Genomic DNA, 18,153 nt, shown 5'->3' with positions numbered 1-18,153 from the left:
CCAGACAGCACTGGAGCCGACCCGTGGAGCAAGAGAGCTGAGTGCCTGTGCGCAGGATGCTTCCTGGCTGAGTGGGGTGCCTCCGGGCACTTATCTGTGGAGCTACAGAGCTTTGGGACACTTGCTCCAGCAGGGCAGATGTGGGAATGAGGCTGGAGGAGCCAAGGGGCTAAGAAACCAGGAAGCAGAAACTGAAGAGACAACACAGTAAGCTGAGCTGACTCAACTCAAAAGGTATGGCCATGACCTCAGGGGTTTCAAAGGCGGAGCTATGGCCTCTGGTGTTTCTAAGGGTAGAGTTGCCACTCAGATGGACTAGGAGAACCCTTCTCCTAAAGCCCAGGGATCAGGTTTGCTCTCCCAGTGGGCCTGGAAGGCAGAACTGAAGCCCAGGCACAAGGGGCCTCCACTCAGAATCTGGAGAGTGTGGCCAACACCTAGAGTCTAGAGGGCAGGGCCACTGTGTAAATTGTCTCAGAAAACCGAGGATTCTTTTCAAAGCTTTGAGGGCCAAAAACGAACATCACCTTAATGGAGAGATTCTGAAATCATTCCCCTTGAGAATGGGAACGAGTCAAGGATGCCCTGTATCACCACTCTTATTCAACATTGTGCTGGAAGTCCTAGCCAGAGTAATTAGGCTAGATAAAGAAATAAAGGGCATCCAGATTGGTAAGAAAGAAGTAAATGTATCTCTGTTTGCAGATGCCATGATCTTATACACAGAAAACCCTAAAGAATCCTCAAAAAAACTACTGAAACTAATAGAAGAGCTCAGCAGAGTATCAGGTTACAAGATAAACATACAAAAATCTGTTGGATTCCTCTACACCAACAAAAAGGACATCGAAGAGGACATCTTCAAATCAATACCATTTACAGTAGCCCCCAAGAAGATAAAATACTTAGGAATAAATCTAACCAGAGACGTAAAAGGCCGATACAAAGAAACTACAAGATACTACTTCAAGAAAACAAAAGAGACCTACATAAGTGCAAAAACATGCCTTGCTCATGGATAGAAGACTTAACATTGTAAAAAAGTCTATTCCACCAAAAGCCATCTATATGCACAATGCAATTCTGATCCAAATTCCAATAACAGTTTTTAATGTGATGGAGAAACAAATCACCAACTTCATATGGAAGGGAAAGAAGCCCCGGATAAGTAAAGCATTACTGAAAAAGAAGAACAAAGTGGGAGGCCTCACTCTACCTGATTTTAGAAACTATTAGACTGCCACAGTAGTCAAAACAGCCTGGTACTGGTACAACACCAGACACATAGACCAATGGGACAGAATTGAGAATGCAGACATAAATCCATCCACATATGAGCAGCTGCTATTTGACAAAGGCTCAGTGTCAGCTAATTGGGGGAAAGATGATCTTTTTAACAAATGGTACTGGCATAACTGGATGCCCATCTGCAAAAAAATGAAACAAGACCCATACCTCACACCATGCACAAAAACTAACTCAAAATGGATCAAAGACCGAAACGTAAAGCCTAGAATGATAAAGATCATGGAAGAAAACATAGGGACAATGTTAGGAGCCCTAATACAAGGCATAAACACAGCACAAAACATTACTAAAAATGCCGAAGAGAGACCAGGTAATTGGAAGCTCCTAAAAATCAAACAGGTATGCTCATGCAAAGACTTCATCAAAAGAGTAAAAAGACCACCTATAGACTGGGAAAAACTTTTTCAGTTATGACATCTCTGACCAGCACCTGATCTCTAAAATCTATATGATTCTGCTAAAACTCAACCACAGAAAGACAAACAACCAATTAAAAAGTGGGCGAAGGATATGAACAGGCACTTCACTAAAGAAGACATTCAGGCAGCTAACAGATAGATGAGGAAATGCTCTCGATCATTAGCCATTAGAGAAATGCAAATCAAAACTACAATGAGATTCCATCTCACTCCAAGGAGGTTGGCATTAATCCAAAAAACACAAAATAATTAATGTTGGAGAGGATGTGGAGAGACTGGAACACTTATACACTACTGGTGAGAATGTAAAATAGTACAACAGCTTTGGAAATCAATTTGGCACTTCCTTAAAAAGCCAGAAATAGAACTACCATATGATCCAGCAATCCCACTCCTTGGAATATATCCTAGCGAAATAAGAGCCTTTACACAAACAGATATATGCACACCCATGTTCACTGCAGCACTGTTTACAATAACAAAAAGTTGGAAGCAACCAAGGTGTCCATCAATGGATGAATGGATAAATAAATTACGCTATATTCACACAATGGAATACTACGAATTGATAAAGAGCAATGATGAATCTGTGAAACATTTCATAATATGGAGGAATCTGGAAGGCATTATGCTGAGTGAAATTAGTCACTTGCAAAAGGACAAATATTGTATGAGACCACTATTATATGAGCTTGCAAAATAGTTTAAACAGAGAAGAAAATATTCTTTGATGGTTTTGAGAGTAGAGAGGGCAGGAGGAAGAGGGGTTTTCACTTATTGGACAGTAGATAAGAACTATTTTAAGTGAAGGGAAAGACAGCTCACAAAACAGGAGAGGTCAGCACAACTGGACTAAAGTAAAAGCAAAGAAGTTTCTTGAATAAACTGAAGGCTTTGAAGTCCAGCGTAGTAGAGGAGGGTATTTGGGGACCATGGTTTCAGGGGACATCTAAGTCAATTGGCATAAAAAAATCTGTTAAGAAAACATTCTGCATCCCACTTTGGAGAGCACAGTCTGTGGTTTTAAATGCTAACACACAGCCATCTAAGATGCATCAATTGGTCTCATCCCACCTGGAACAAGGGAGAATTAAAAACACCAAAGGCACAAAATAATTATGACCCTAAGAGACAAAAAGGACCACATAAACCACAGACTACATCAGCCTGAGACCAGAAGAGCTAGATGGTTCCTTGGCCACAACCAATGACTGCCTGACAGGGAACTCAACAGAGAAACCCTGAGGGAGCAAGACAGCAGTAGAGTGCAGACCCCAAACTCTTGTAAAAAGACCAGACTTAAGGGTTAGACTGGGCCTGAAGGGACTCTGGAGGCCATGGACCCCAGACCTTCTGTTACCCCAGGGCAGGAACCATTCCCAAAGCCAACTCTTTAGACAGGGATTGGACTGGAATTAAAAAAAAAAAAAAAAAAAAGAACTGGAATAGGGGATGGAAAATCAGACTGGTGAAGAACAAGCTTCTTGGATCAAGTCGACACATGAGACTATGTTGGCCTCTCCTGTCTGGAGGGTAGATGAGAGGGCAGAGGTGGACAGAAGCTACCCGAATGGACAAAAGGAGAGAGAGTGGATTGAAGTACTGTACTGTCTCATCAGAGGGAGAGCAGTTAGGAGTGTATAGCAAGGTGTATGTAAATATTTGTATGAGAGACTCACCTGATTTGTAAACTTTCACTTAAAATACAATAAAAATTAATTAAAATTTTTTTATTGTGCTTTAAGTGAAAGTTTACAAATCAAGTCAGTCTCTCATTTTTTTTTTTTATATACTCCTAGTTGCTCTCCCCTTGATGAGGCAGCACACTCCTTCCCTCCACTCTCTATTATCGTGTCCATTTGGCCAGCTTCTGACCCCTCTGCCCTATCATCTCCCTTCCAGACAGGAGCTGACCACATAATCTCATGTGTCTTCTGATCCAAGAAGCTCACTCCTCACCAGTATCATTTTCTATAGCATAGTCCAGTCCAATCCCTGTCTGAGGAGTTGGCTTTGGGAATGGTTTCTGTCTTGGGCTAACAGAAGGCCTGAGGCCACAACCTTGGGGGTCCTTCTAGTCTCAGTCAGATCATTAAGTCTGGTGTTTTTACAAGAATTTGAGGTCTGCATCCCATTTCTCTCCTGCTCCCTCAGGGGTTCTCTGTTGTGTTCCCTGTCAGGGCAGTCATTGGATGTAGCCAGGCACCATCTAGTTCTCCTGGTCTCAGGCTGATGTAGTCTCTGGTTTGTGTGGCCCTCTCTGTCTCTTGGGCTCGTAATTACCTTGTGACCTTGGTGTTCTTCATTTCCCTTTGCTCCAGGTGGGTTGAGACCAATTGACGCATCTTAGGTGGCTGCTTGCTAGCATTGAAGACCCCAGACACCACTCTCCAAAGTGGGATGCAGAATGTTTTCTTAATAGATTTTATTATGCCAATTGACTTAAATGTCCCCTGAAACCATAGTCCCCAAACACCAGCCTCTACTATGCTGGCCTTCGAAGCATTCTGTTTATTCGGGAAACTTCTTTGTTTTTGTTTTAGTCCAGTTGTGCTGACCTCTCCTGTATTGTGTGCTGTCTTTCCTTTCACCTAAAATAGTTCTTATCTACTGTCTAATTAGTGAAAACCCCTCTTCCCCCCGGCCTCTCCGCTCTCAAAACCATCAAAGAATATTTTCTTCTCTGTTTAAACTATTTTGCAAGCTCATATAATAGTGGTCTCATACAATATTTGTCCTTTTGCAAGTGACTAATTTCACTCAGCATAATGCCTTCCAGATTCCTCTATATTATGAAATTTTTCACGGATTCATCATTGCTCTTTATCAATTCGTAGTATTCCATTGTGTGAATATAGCATAATTTATTTATCCATTCATCTGTTGATGGACACCTTGGTTGCTTCCAACTTTTTGCTATTGTAAACAGTGCTGCAATGAACATGGGTGTGCATATATCTGTTTATGTAAAGGCTCTTAGTTCGCTAGGATATATTCCGAGGGGTGGGATTGCTGGATCGTGTGGTAGTTCTATTTCTAGCTTTTGGAGGAAGCTTCAAATCTATTTCCGAACTGGGTATACCATTTAACATTCCCACCCGCAGTGTATAAGTGTTCCAGTCTCTCCACATCCTCTCCAACATGAATTATTTTGTGTTTTTTGGATTAATACCAGCCTTGTTGGAGTGAATGGAATCTTGTTGTAGTTTTGATTTGCATTTCTCTAATGGCTAATGATCATGAGCATTTCCCCATGTATCTGTTAGCTACCTGAATCCTGTTCATATCCTTTGCCCATTTTTTAATTGGGTTATTTGTATTTCTGTAGTTGAGTTTTTGCAGTATCATGTAGATTTTAGAGATCAGATGCTGATCGGAAATGTCATAGCTTAAAACTTTTTCCTGGTCTGTAGGTAACCTTTTTACTCTTTTGGTGAATTCTTTGGATGAGTATAGCTGTTTGATTTTTAGGATCTCCCAGTTATCTAGTTTCACTTCTGAAAAGGCACTCTTAAGAGAGTGAAAAGTCAAGCTACAGACTGGGAGAAAGTATTTGCAAAACACACATCTGATAAAGGACTTGTATCCAAAACATACAAAGAATTCTTAAAACTCAACAATAAGACAACAAACAATCCAGCAGGAGATCTGAACAGATACCTCACCAAAGAAGACATACAGCTGGTAAAACTCAACATCATATCACCAAGGAATTGCAAATTAAAACAATGAGATACCACTATACACATATTAAAACCCAGAAAGAATAGCTAAAATCCAGAACACTGATAACACCATATGCTGGTGAGGATATGGAGCAATGGGAACTCTCAGTCATTGCTGGTGGGAGTGAGAAATGATATGCCCCCTTTGGAAGACAGCCTGCAGTTTCTTACAAAGCTATACATGGGCTTATCATACAACCCAGCAAACATGCTTCTGGGTATTTACCCAAATAAACTGAAAGCTTATGTCCACATAAAAAACTGCACAAGAATGTTTATGGCAGCTTTATTAATAATTGCTAAAACTTGAAAGCAACCAAGATTTCCTTCAATAGACAAATAAACTGTGGTGCATCCGTACAATGGAGTATTATTCAGTGATGAAATGAGCTACCAAGTTATGAGAAGACATGGAGGAACCTTAACTGCATTCTGCTAGGCGAAGGAAGCCAGTCTGAAAAAGCTACGTGCTGTATGATTTCAACTATATGACATTCTAGAAAAGAAAAACTAGAGAGACAATAAAAGGATCTGGGGTTCAGGGGTTCAGGGGGAGGGTGAGAGGATGAACAGGTGGACCACAGGGCATTTTTAGGGCAATGAAGCTATTCAGTATGATACTATAATGACGCATAGAAGGCATTATGCCTTTGTCAAAACTATAAGACTGCACAACAGGAAGAGTGAACCCTAATGTAAAATATGGACTTTAGTTAATAAGGATGCATCAACAGTGATTCATCAATTATAACAAATATATTACAGGAATGCAAGGTGTTAACAGGACAAAAAATGACCAGGGGGTAGGGGGTGTTTGGGAACTCTGTCCTTTCTGCACAATTTTTCTGTAAACCTAAAACTGCTCCAAAAAGAAAAAAGTCTGTTTAAAAAAATGAAATTGGACTTTTTCCTAAAAGAAAGCAAATCTGATTTGGCTGATCTGTTTGACAGCGAAGACTAGCTTTGCTGATTAGATTATATGACATTTTCTACAAGCTGAATGAGTTATATATTTAAAATATACTTAGAGCCTATGATATGATAAAATGATTTTATAAAAATGTTGACAAATCTCCTTCTGTTCTACGGGCCAGAAATGGACTCCACCGATGGACTTTGAAAAAGGGCCCCGTTGGTGTTGGTTCCTGCTAGAAATAAGGACAGCCTTGGCAGAAAGAAGCTGGCATCATACAGTTGTATGTGGAAGCTGAAGGGTCTTCATGAGAAGCCAGCTGGAGAAGAAGCACCACCAGGGCAAGGGAGTGACAGCTGGACAACTCCAGGGGTGCTATTTTTGAGAAACCCAGGAAGTGAAGAATCCACCGTGGGAAATGCCATACCCAGAGGGCACCACTTCCAGAGGACATCAGTCCCTTCCTCTCCACCACTCTCCTCAACAACTTCTAAGAATCCAGAAGCAGTCAGCTGAATGGAGGGATGGAGGATGAGAGATACAGGGCAAGGAAACACAGAAGAAGCCAGCCAGGACCCCTCTTCACATTGTAAACTTCTAGGTTTAAAAAAAGGCTCACACAGTAGTCAAAACAGCCTGGTACTGGTACAACAACAGGCACACAGACCAATGGAACAGAATTGAGAACCCAGATGTAAACCCATCCACATATGAGCAGCTGCTATTTGACGAAGGCTCAATGTCAGCTAATTGAGGAAAAGAGTCTTTTTAACAAATGGTGCTGGCATAACTGGATATCCATCTGCAAAAAAATGAAACAGGACCCATACCTCACACCATGCACAAAAACTAATTCCAAATGGATCAAAGACCTAAACACAAAGACTAAAATGATAAAGATCATGGAAGAAAAAATAGGGACACCGTTAGAAGCCCTAATACAAGGCATAAACAGAATACAAAACGTTACCAAAAATGACGAAGAGAAACCAGATAACTGGGAGCTCCTAAAAATCAAATACCTATGCTCATCTAAAAACTTCACCAAAAGTGTAAAAAGACCACCTACAGATTGGGAAAGAATTTTCAGCTATGACATCTCTGACTAGCTCCTGATCTCTAAAATCTACATGATTCTGTTAAAACTCAACCACAAAAAGACAAACAACCAATTAAAACTGGACAAAGGATATGAACATGCACTTCACTAAAGAAGATATTCAGGCGGCTAACAGATACGTGAGGAAATGCTCTCAATCATTAGCCATTAGAGAAATGCAAACTAAAACTACAATGAGATTCCATCTCACTCCAACAAGGCTGGCATTCATCCAAAAAACATAAAATAATAAATGTTGGAGAGGCTGTGAAGAGATTGGAACACTTACACACTGCTGGTGGAAATGTAAAATGGTACAACCACTTTGGAAATCGATCTGGTGTTTCCTTAAAAAGCTAGAAATAGAACTACCATACAACCCAGAAATCCCACTTCTTGGAATATATCCTAGAGAAATAAGAGCCTTTACACGAACAGATATATGCACACCCATGTTCACTGCAGCACTGTTTACAATAGCAAAAAGCTGGAAGCAACCAAGGTGTCCATTAACGGATGAATGGGTAAATAAATTGTGGTATATTCACACAATGGAATACTACGCATCAATAAAGAACAGTGACAAATCTGTGAAACATTTCATAACATGGAGGAACCTGGAAGGCATTATGCTGAGGGAAATTAGTCAGATGCAAAAGGGCAAATATTGTATAAGACCATTATTATAAGAACTTGAGAAAGAGTTTAAACTGAGAAGAAAACATTCTTTTGTGGTTATGAGAGGGGGGAAGGAGGGAGGGTAAGAGAGGGGTATTCACTAATTAGATAGTAGATAAGAAGGTGAAGGGAAGGACAACACTCAATACAGGGGAGGTCAGCACAACTGAACTGGACCAAAAGCAAAGAAGTTTCCTGAATAAAGTGAATACTTTGAAGGTCAGCAGAGCAAGGGTAGGGGTTTGGGGACTATGGCTTCAGGGGACATCTAAGTCAATTGGCAAAATAAATTCTATTAAGAAAACATTCTGCATCCCACTTTGAAGTGTGGCATCTGAGGTCTTAAACACTAACAAGCGGCCATCTAAGATGCATCAATTGGTCTCAACCCACCTGGATCAAAGGAGAATGAAGAACACCAAGGTCACAAGGTAATTATGAGCCCAAGAGACAGAAAGGGCCACATGAACTAGAGACTACATCATCATGACACCAGAAGAACTAGATGGGGCCCGGCCACAACTGGTGAATGCCCTGACAGGGAACACAACTGAGAACCCCTGAGGGAGCAGGAGAACAGTGGCATGCAGACCCCAAATTCTCATAAAAAGACCAGACTTAACGGTCTGACTAAGGCTAGAAGAATCCCAGTGGTAATGGTCCCCAAAACTTCTGTTGGCCCAGGACAGGAATCATTTTGGAAGCCAACTCAGCAGACATGGATTGGACTGGACAATGGGTTGGAGAGGGATGCTGATGAGGAGTGAGCTACTTGCATCAGGTGGTACTTGAGACTATGTTGGCATCTCCTGTCTGGAGGGGAGATGTGAGGGTAGAGGGGGTTAGAAACTGGCAAAACGGTCACGAAAGGAGAGACTGGAAGGAGGGAGTGGGCTGACTCATTAGGGGGAGAGTAAGTGGGAGTATGGAGTAAGGTGTATATAAGTTTATATGTGAGAGACTCACTTGATTTGTAAACTTTCACTTAAAGCACAATAAAAATTATTGAAAAAAAAAAGGCTCAGGCTGCGGGAAGGGAGAAGTTTTCAATTCATTGAGAGTATAGACTCATGTGGCTGAGACGTTGGACTGCAATTAGCACTGTTCTTGTGACTGAAAGTGATCGGAGGAATTTTATTATCTCAGCAACCGGAAAAGCTATAGGCTTCCCAGACTTCATCCATGGGATTTCAGCCACAGGACTGGGAAGTGGTCAGACTGTATTTTTATAGGTATAGGATAAAGTTGCTTTCTACGCTCAAAAAAATCAAAACCAACCCCTCCTTCAAAAGTGCTCAAATAGAATGGAGGGAGGGAGCGGGATGTCTCATTAGGGGGAGAGCAATTGGGAGTATGTAGCAAGGCATATATGAGTTTTTGTGTGAGAGACTGACTTGATTTGTAAACTTCCACTTAAAACACAATAAAAATTTTTTTTAAAAAGTGCTCCAATAAACATCCTTGCCCTTAAAAAAAAAGTCTATTAAAAGAAAAAGAGAAAAAGAAAACACACACACACAATAAACCTACTCTGCTATATGTCAATATGGATGTAGGCAAATGCATGGAGTATGATCCAGAAAGATACACGCAGAACTCAGAGAAGTGGTTACCTCAGGGGTGGGGATTAGGGAACAAGGAGGGTTTTCACGATACCTGTTAATTCGGTGTAATACACTGAGAGTAGGATCACGTATTATTTATAAAATGAAAGATAAATTTAAATCATATCTTACTTATTTTAAAGAGAATCCACCAAATTCAATGTTAAAAATTACCATAGAATTATAATCAATAGTGGTCAGTTTGGGATATGGAGAGAGAAAAATATCTTTTCTCAGAGGTATTGACGTCAAAATTCTGGACCCAGAAGGATCTTACAATGCACTTAGCTTTCTGTATTCATATTTGGAGAGGATATACTCACAGTTTCTCAGTCCAACGGTATGCCTTCCAAATATTTTCCTCAATATAAGAAATAGAGTTTCCTTGGAAATTTCTGTGAAGAAACACAGTTCATATCTTTGAATACGTAGGAATAAGAATGAACAGAATAACTCTAAAGAATCATGGCAACCTTAGCGGAAATATTCAAATGCAGGAAACATCAGCTTTCTAACTTCTATGGCTGTCAGCTGCCAAATTGGTTCAATTCAGGAAGACAGACTGTGGGGGCAGTGGCACAAATGGTAAGGCCAACTTTTTTTTTTTCTTCAGAACCTGAACTTCCTATCTGTCCACTTCTTCTCCTTTATCATTATCAGCAAATATGTACACAGATACCGCATGCCCGGCAGTGCCACAGCTCGGGTGAAGGGCCCGCTGTTGAAACCTCTCCAGGGGGTGAAAGGATAAAGGCCATTAGAAACCAGAAGGACCAATGGGCTGGAGTGGAAAGATCTCTTAGGCATACTGCTTAATGAAAAACTGTGAATCACTGCTGAACAAGAAGTACCCTATTACCTCGTTAGGAAAAACAGGAATATGTACGTAAACACGTACATGTACGTAAATGCAAAGGGAAGAGACTGGAAGGAAGGACACATACTCAGTGGTGACAGGGTTATTTTGCTGGTGATAGGGAGGAGGGTGGGAAGGGGACGGGGAGGGGACTTTCACTTTTTATGCTATATTCTTCCGTGACACTTTTTAAAATTATTATACTGTGGAAATGTATCCACGAATGGCATGCGTTGAAAATAAGTTGTTAAATTCCCAAGGCTCGGTTTCAACCACTAACTCTGTAAATAACTTTGAATCTTTCCTTTAACTCTGTCCTTTCCCTCAGCAATGACTTACCTACTCAGTTTATAAAGTCAAATAGGTGACATTTGAAATTAAGTCAAAACAGTCAAGTCGCCTGCCCATCTGCCTGGTGGACATTTCCACTCCACCAGAAACTTTCTGATTGCTTTATGCTCACCAACAAAAGATGCCTGAAACTGAACTCATCTTCCCCAAACTGGCTATCCTTCCTGACTGATGGCTCTCCATCTGTGTGCTCTACCACCATCAGTTTGCTAATCGTCCAGGACAGAAACTTTGGAGTCGTATTTGAGTTTTTCTCTTTCCCGTACACTGCTTCCGCAACTCTTTAGTCCATCATCAAATCCTGTCCTTTTTTTGAAGTGCTTCCAGGATTCTCTTTCCATTCCTAACACAACTGCTCTGATTCAGCCCCTTTTTGCTTTGCTCATAGATTCTGCTAGACCTTTCTATTTGGTCTCTCTGAATCAAGCTTTCTTCTCCAGGCGGCCCTACACATGGATTCTAAAACAATTCTCATGTTTGAATCATTTGTCCCTCTTGTTTGAAAACTTTCAGTGGCTCTCCATATTTCACAGTGTAACTTCCAAACTTCTATAGGTGATATTCAAGGTTTTTCACAATCTCATCTTGCATTGCTTCCTAACGCAATTCTTTGTAGCCAGACTGGTCTACTAAATTCTGACCGTTTCTGCAGCCGTGCCTTTGCCTAGGCTGTAATCGCTAATTTTCTCTATTTAGCAAATCCTAATTGCTCTTTGAAGCCCTGGTGGCACAGTAGTTAAGAGCTTGCCTGATAACCAAAAGGCCAGCAGTTTGAATCCACCAGCCACTCCTTGGAAACCCTGTGGGGCAGCTCTACTCTGTCCTATAGGGTCTCTATGAGTTGGAATCGACTCAGCGGCAGTGGGTTTTGGTTTCGGTCACTCTTTTAAGCTAAAGTTTTATCTTGCCCATGCAGCTTTCTCTGTCCTCCACGTGCAGGTGGTTACGGATTCTGGTGAATTATGGCACCTATGGTCTGCATCTCTTTTAGTACTTAATTATGCACCACTTCCCTTTTCATGTATACTCTTTTTCTCCCATCTATCGTTGTTATCTTCCCAAGCTAATGCCTTATACTTCTCTGGCCCCTACATACAGTGCCTAGCCCTGGAATGGGCATACAACAGGAGCTATAACGGCCCTGGGGTTTATATATGGAAAGCCAGGGACAAAGATCAAATCTGGACCAGAGGGATAAAACAATAATAGCTAACATTCACATTGCTAGGTGCTGATATAAATGCTTAACATTTATGAATTTATTTAAATTTCACAATAATCCTGTGGGATAGTAATTTTACAAATGAGGAAACTGAGTCACAGAGCTGGGTTCAAACCCAGGCAGTTTGGCTCCAGAATCTCTCTCTTTAACCACTGTGTTGTATCATCACCAACAGGATGGAAAAAGGAACGTGATCTTATAAAGAGGATAGAACAAAACTGGGAATAGAGCAGAGGTAAAGGCATGAAATGATGGGGCTAAAGAAGAATGGGTAAGGGAAGATAATAAGGACAATCACAAGTAAGAGCCTGGAGAAGTGGACACAATAGTCAGGAGAAGAACAAGGATAAGGAAAAGTTGACAAATAAAAGGTCAAAAAGAAAGTCGCTCGACATGGGTTGGGAAGATGAGGAAGCCCAGGAAGACCTCAAGGAAAAGGCTGTCATGTTAAGCAGAGTGCACAGGACAAATGAGGAAAGGCAATTCTTACAAGACAGTGAAGGTGCCATTGTACTCGTTGAGCTCTGGCACAGGCACTCTGTGGAGCCTCTTCTCTGGGCGGAGGCCAGTACAGGACAGCGTTTCATCCTGGCAGACACAGAGCTCACATATGTTCGTTCCGTTGGTGGCATTCTGTTCCCACTGCACAGTTAAAGGCATCGGTGCCCTTTTTGAGGTGTAACGTATAACAGCATTCTGTTCCTGTAGCTCATTTAAAGCCATTTCTGTCCTTTCTAGGGGGTGATGTGTGGTGGCATTCTGCTCCTGTTGCTCAGTTAGAGCTTTCTGAACCCTTTCAGGGGTGTAATTTTCAGAAGGCACCAATAATTGCTGAGTCGCTGGGGGGAAAATAACTGCCTCAGATGGCCCTGGTGGCTGAGTTACTGTAAGCCCTAGATCCAAAGGTTTAACTGTAACTTGCTTTGGAGGAGATGTGGTCTTCTGCAGGGTCGTAGAATGTGTGACCTCCATAGTGGGCTCTGGAGATACTGTAAGCTCTAGATCCAAAGGTTTAACTGTGTCTTGCTTTGGAGGAGATGTGGTCTTCTGCAGGGTCGTAGAATGTGTGACCTCCATAGTGGGCTCTGGAGATACTGTAAGCTCTAGATCCAAAGGTTTAACTGTGTCTTGCTTTGGAGGAGATGTGGTCTTCTGCAGGGTCGTAGAATGTGTGACCTCCATAGTGGGTTCTGGAGATACTGTAAGCTCTAGATCCAAAGGTTTAACTGTGTCTTGCTTTGGAGGAGATGTGGTCTTCTGCAGGGTCGTAGAATGTGTGACCTCCATAGTGGGTTCTGGAGACACCATAAGCTCTAGATCCAAAGGTTTAACTGTAACTTGCTTTGGAGGAGATGTGGTCTTCTGCAGGGCTGTAGTATGTTGGACTTCTGGAATGGGTTCTGGAGATACGGTAGGCTCCAAATTCAAAGGCTGAACCGTGATTTGCTTTGGAGGAGGTGTGGTCTTCTGCAGGGCTGTAGAACGTTCAATCTTTGAAGTCAATTCAGGGGTTACAGTAAGTTCCAGGTCCAAAGGTTGAACTATGATTTCAGTCAGGTTTGGATGCTGAGCATGAACCTGGTCTGGAGGTGGTAATGTCACCTCAGGGTGCTCTGGAGAAGAAGTCATAGTCTTCTGCAGGCCTGTAGAATATTCAGCCTCCATAGTGCGTTCTGGAATTATGGTCAGCTCCAGGTCCACAGGTTTAACCGTGACGTTGGGTAAGTTTGAATGCTGAGCTTGATCCTGAAGAGTAGGTGAAACTGTCACCTCGTGATACACCGGAAATTGAGCTACAACCTCCTCAGGTGGCTCTGGAAGCTGAGTTGGGGTCTCTTGCCTGGTTGGAGAAGGTTCAACCTCTGCTTCGGGTTCTGGAGATATGGTAAGCTCCAGGTCCAAAGGTTGAACTGTGACGTTGGACAAGTTTGGATGCTGAACTGCATCGTGACCTGGAGGTGGAACTGTCACCTCATGATGTGCTGGATGTTGAGCTACAGCACCCTGAGGAGGCTCTGGAGGCTGAGTTGGAGTCTCCTGCTTGGTTGGAGTAGACTCAACCTCTGTAATGTCTTCTGCTGATATGGTAAGTTCCAAGTCCAAAGTTTGAATGGTGACTTGCTTTGTAGGAGGAACTGTGGTCTTCTGCAGGGTTGTAGAATATTCAGCCTCCATAGTGGGCACTGGAGTTATGGTCAGCTCCAGGTCTACAGGTTTAACTGTGACTTTGGGCAAGTTTGAATGCTGAGCTTGATCCTGTCCTGACAGTGGAGTTGTCACCTCGTGATTCACTAGAGGTTGAGTCACAACCTCCTTAAGAGGCTCTGGGGGCTGAATTGGTGTCTCCTGTTTGACTGGAGAAGGTTCAACCTCCATATTGGGTTCTGGAGTTATAGTAACTTCCAGGTCCACTGGTTGAACTGTGACTTCACTCAGGTTTGGCTTCGGAGCCTGTACCTGGTTCAGATGTAGACGTGTCACCACAGGGCACATTGGAGAAGGAGCTGTAGTCTTCTGCAGAGCTGTAGAATGTTCAACCTGTGTCGTGGGTCCTGGTGTTAGGGTAAGCTCCAGGTCCAAAGGTTGAACTGTACTGTCAGTCAGATTTGGATGCTGAGTCTGAAACTGATCTGGATGTGGAATGGTCACCTCAGAACAATTTGGAGGTGAAGCTGTAGTCTTCTGCCGGGTTGTAGAATGTTCAGCCTCTATAGTGTGTTCTGGAGTTACGGTAAGCTCCAGGTCCAAAGGCTGAGCTGTAATCTTGGGAAAGTTTAAAGGCTCAGCTTGATATTGACCTGTTGGTGAAACTATCACCTCATGAAGCACTGGAAGTTGAGCTGAACCCTCCTTAGGAGGCTCCAGAGGTTGAGCTGGGGGTACCTGTTGGGTTGTCAAAGATTCCTCCACCTTAGGATGCTCCGAAGACTGTGCTGGAACTCCCTGCTGGACTGGAGAAGGTTCTATCTCCTTAGGGGGTTCCGGAGGATGAACTGGAGCCTTCTGCTGAGTTGGAGAAGGTTCAGCCTCTTTAGAAGGCTCAGATGCCTGAGGTGGGACCTCCTGCAGGGATGGAGGAGGCTCCACTTCCTTAGGGGGCTCTGGAGGTGAGTCTGGGGCTTCCTGTTGGCTTGGAGAAGATTCAACCTCTTTAGGGGGTTCTGGAGGTTGGGAAGAGGCTGTATGCTGGACTCCAAATGGTTGGACATTCTCAAAAGGCTCTGGAGTTAGAGCTGGGGCCCCCTCCTTGACTGGAGAAGACCCTACCTCCTTATGTAGTTCTGAAGTTGCAGCTGGGACCTCCTGCTGCACTGAAGATGGTTGTACATTTGTAAGGGGTTCTTGAGGTGCAGCAGGAGCCTCATACTGGACTGGAGAAGGTTGGACTTCCTCAGGGGGCTCTGGAGGCTGAGATGGGGCCTCTTGCTGGATTGGAGAAGGTTCTATCTTCATAGTTGGCTCAAGAGAATGAGTTGGAGTCGCCTGCTGGGCTGGAGAAGGTTCACCTTCCTTAGAGGGCTCTGGAGGCTGAGATGAGGACTCTTGGTGGATTGGAGAAGGCTCTACTTGCATAGGAGGCTCAGGAGAAGGTTCAACCTTCTCAGGGGGCTCTGGAGCCTGAAATGGTATCTCGTGATGGTTTGGGGAAGTTTCCACCTGTGCAGTAGACTCTAGAGGTTGAGGTAGAGTCTCCTGCTGGAACAGAGAGGATTCTACTTCCTTAGTGGGCTCTGGAGTAAGAGCTGGGACCTCCTGCTGGGATGGAGAAAGTTCTGCTGGCATAGGGGGCTCAGGAGACTGAACTGGGGCTTCCTGCTGGGATGGAGAAGGCTCAACCTCCTTGGGGGGCTCTGGAGTCTGAAATAGGACCTCCTGCTGGTTTGGGGAAGTTTCCAGCTGTGTATGAGGCTCCTGAGGCAGAAGTGGAGTCTCCTGCTGGAACAGAGAAGATTCTACGGCCTCAGGGGGCTCAGGGGACTGAGCTGGTGCCTCCTGCTGGGATGAAAATGGTTCTATCCCCTCAAAGGGCTCTGGAAGCTGAACTGGAGCTTCCTGCTCGACTGAAGAAGGTTCAGCCTTTTCAGGAGAATTTGGAGCTTGGGATGAAGCCTCTACTTGGGTTGGAAAAGGTCCAGTCTCTGTAGTGGGTTGTGAAGATATAGTGAGCTCCAGGTTTAGAGGTTTAAATGTGGTATGGGGAAACGGTGGATGCTGAGCTTCACTCTGACCTGTAGATGAAACTGTCACCTCATGATGCCCTGTATGTTGTGTTACAACCTCTGTAGGGGGCTCTGAAGTCTCAGCTGGGGTCTCCTGTAAGTTTGAAGGAGGTTCAAATTCCTCAGGTTGCTCTGGAGATTGAGCTGGGGCTTCCTGCTGACCTGAAGGAAGTTGGACCTCTTCTGTGGCATCCACAGGCTCTGTTGAGTCTTCCTGCTGGGCTGGAGAAGGTCCAACCTCTGCAGGAGACTCTGGAGGCTGAGTGGAGGCCTCCTGCAGGGCTGGAGATGGTTCAGCCTCCTCAGTGGACTCTGGAGGCTGAGTGGAGGCCTCCTGCAGGGCTGGAGATGGTTCAACCTCCTCAGTGGACTCTGGAGACTGTGATGAGACCTCTTGCTGCTCTGGAGAAGGTACATCCTCTGTAGGATGCTCCAGAGTCTGAGTTGGGGTCACCAGCTGGCTTGGAGAAGGTTCAGCCTCAACAAGCGGCTCTGGAGATTGAGTTGTGGCCTCCTGCTGGTCTGGGGAAAGTTGAACCTCTGTAGTGGTTTCTGTAATTATGGGAAACTCCAGATACAGAGATTTAACTGTGACTTTGGCCAACATTGGATGATGAGTTTTACCTTGACCTGGAGGGGAAATCGTCACCTCATGATGCCCTTCTGGTTGAGTTACAACCTCTGTAGGGAACTCTGGAGGTTGAGCTAGGCCCTCTTGCAGGACTGGAGAAGGTTCGGCCTCCTCAGGGGGCTCTGGAGGTAGAGGTGGATCTTCCTGCTGGGTTAGAGAAGGCTCATCCTCTTTAACAGGGTCTGGGAGTTGTGTTGGGTCATCCAGTTGAATGGGTGAACGTTCAACCTCCTCAAGGAGCTCTGGAGGCTGAGCTAGGTCCTCCTGGTGTGCCGAAGGAGTTTCACCCTTCTTTTTGGGCTCTGTGGGCTGTGGTGGGTCCTTCTGCTCAACTGGAGAAGGTTGGGAATTGTCAGGAAGATCTCGAAGTTGAACTGGGTACTCCTGCTGAACGGAAGAAAGTTCAACCTCCTTAGGTGGATCTGGACGCTGAGCTAGGATTTGTTCCTCGGTTGAAAAGGGTCCAACCTCCTCAGGGGACTCTGGAGGCTGACCTGGGGTATCCCGTTGTGTTGGAGAATGCTCAAGCATAGGTTTAACTGATACTTTCGGCAAGGCTGAATGGTGAGCTTGAGGATGACCTAGAGGTTGAATTGTCACTCCATCATGCAATGAGGGTAGGGTTAAAACCTCATTTGGGGGCTCTGGAGGGTGAGCTGGGACCTGTACTTGGACTGGAGGAAGTTCAACCTCCTCGGTGGGCTTTCGAGGCTTAGCTGGGTACTCCTGCTGGCTTGGATAAGGTTTGACTTCCTCAGGAGGTTGAACTGAGGTAGGTTTCACCTTCTCAGGTGTCTCTGGAGGCTGATCTTGGACCTCATGCTGGGTTGGACATGACTGAACCTCTTTAGTGGGTTCTGGAGTTACGGTAAGCTGCAGATCAACAGGTTTAACTGAAACATGTGGCAAGTTTGTAAGATAAGGCTGATTCTGACCTGGTGGTAGAACCTCATGATTTGTGGTAGCTTGAGTTATAACCTCTGTAGGAGGCTCTAGAGGTTTAGCTGGTGCCTCCTGCTGGACTGGAGAAGCTTCTACCTCTTCAGGGAGTTGTGCAGGCTGATGTGTGTCCCCCTGGGGTACTGGAGAAAGTCCAGCTTCCTCAGTGGGCTTTGTAGCCTGAGCAG

The 18,153-nt window shown here is 44.1% G+C and overlaps 1 protein-coding gene across 1 annotated transcript in view; it reads right to left on the bottom strand.

Moving 5' to 3' along the window:
* The window catches only part of LOC111747840 (titin-like), a 52,604-nt gene that overhangs the window by 30,931 nt on the left and 3,520 nt on the right, over nucleotides 1-18,153 (bottom strand). Inside the window, exons 3-7 of the mRNA XM_064270364.1 lie at nucleotides 14,770-17,520; nucleotides 13,271-14,601; nucleotides 13,094-13,117; nucleotides 12,666-12,883; nucleotides 10,070-10,141 (exon numbers count right to left, since the gene is read on the bottom strand). Coding sequence (XP_064126434.1) covers nucleotides 10,070-10,141; nucleotides 12,666-12,883; nucleotides 13,094-13,117; nucleotides 13,271-14,601; nucleotides 14,770-17,520 — 4,396 coding nt within the window. The remainder of the gene's footprint in view (nucleotides 1-10,069; nucleotides 10,142-12,665; nucleotides 12,884-13,093; nucleotides 13,118-13,270; nucleotides 14,602-14,769; nucleotides 17,521-18,153) is intronic.

Source organism: Loxodonta africana, chromosome 18, assembly GCF_030014295.1.
Source record: "Loxodonta africana isolate mLoxAfr1 chromosome 18, mLoxAfr1.hap2, whole genome shotgun sequence".
Classification (NCBI taxonomy): domain Eukaryota; kingdom Metazoa; phylum Chordata; class Mammalia; order Proboscidea; family Elephantidae; genus Loxodonta; species Loxodonta africana.
This window is presented reverse-complemented; position numbering and strand designations above follow the sequence as displayed.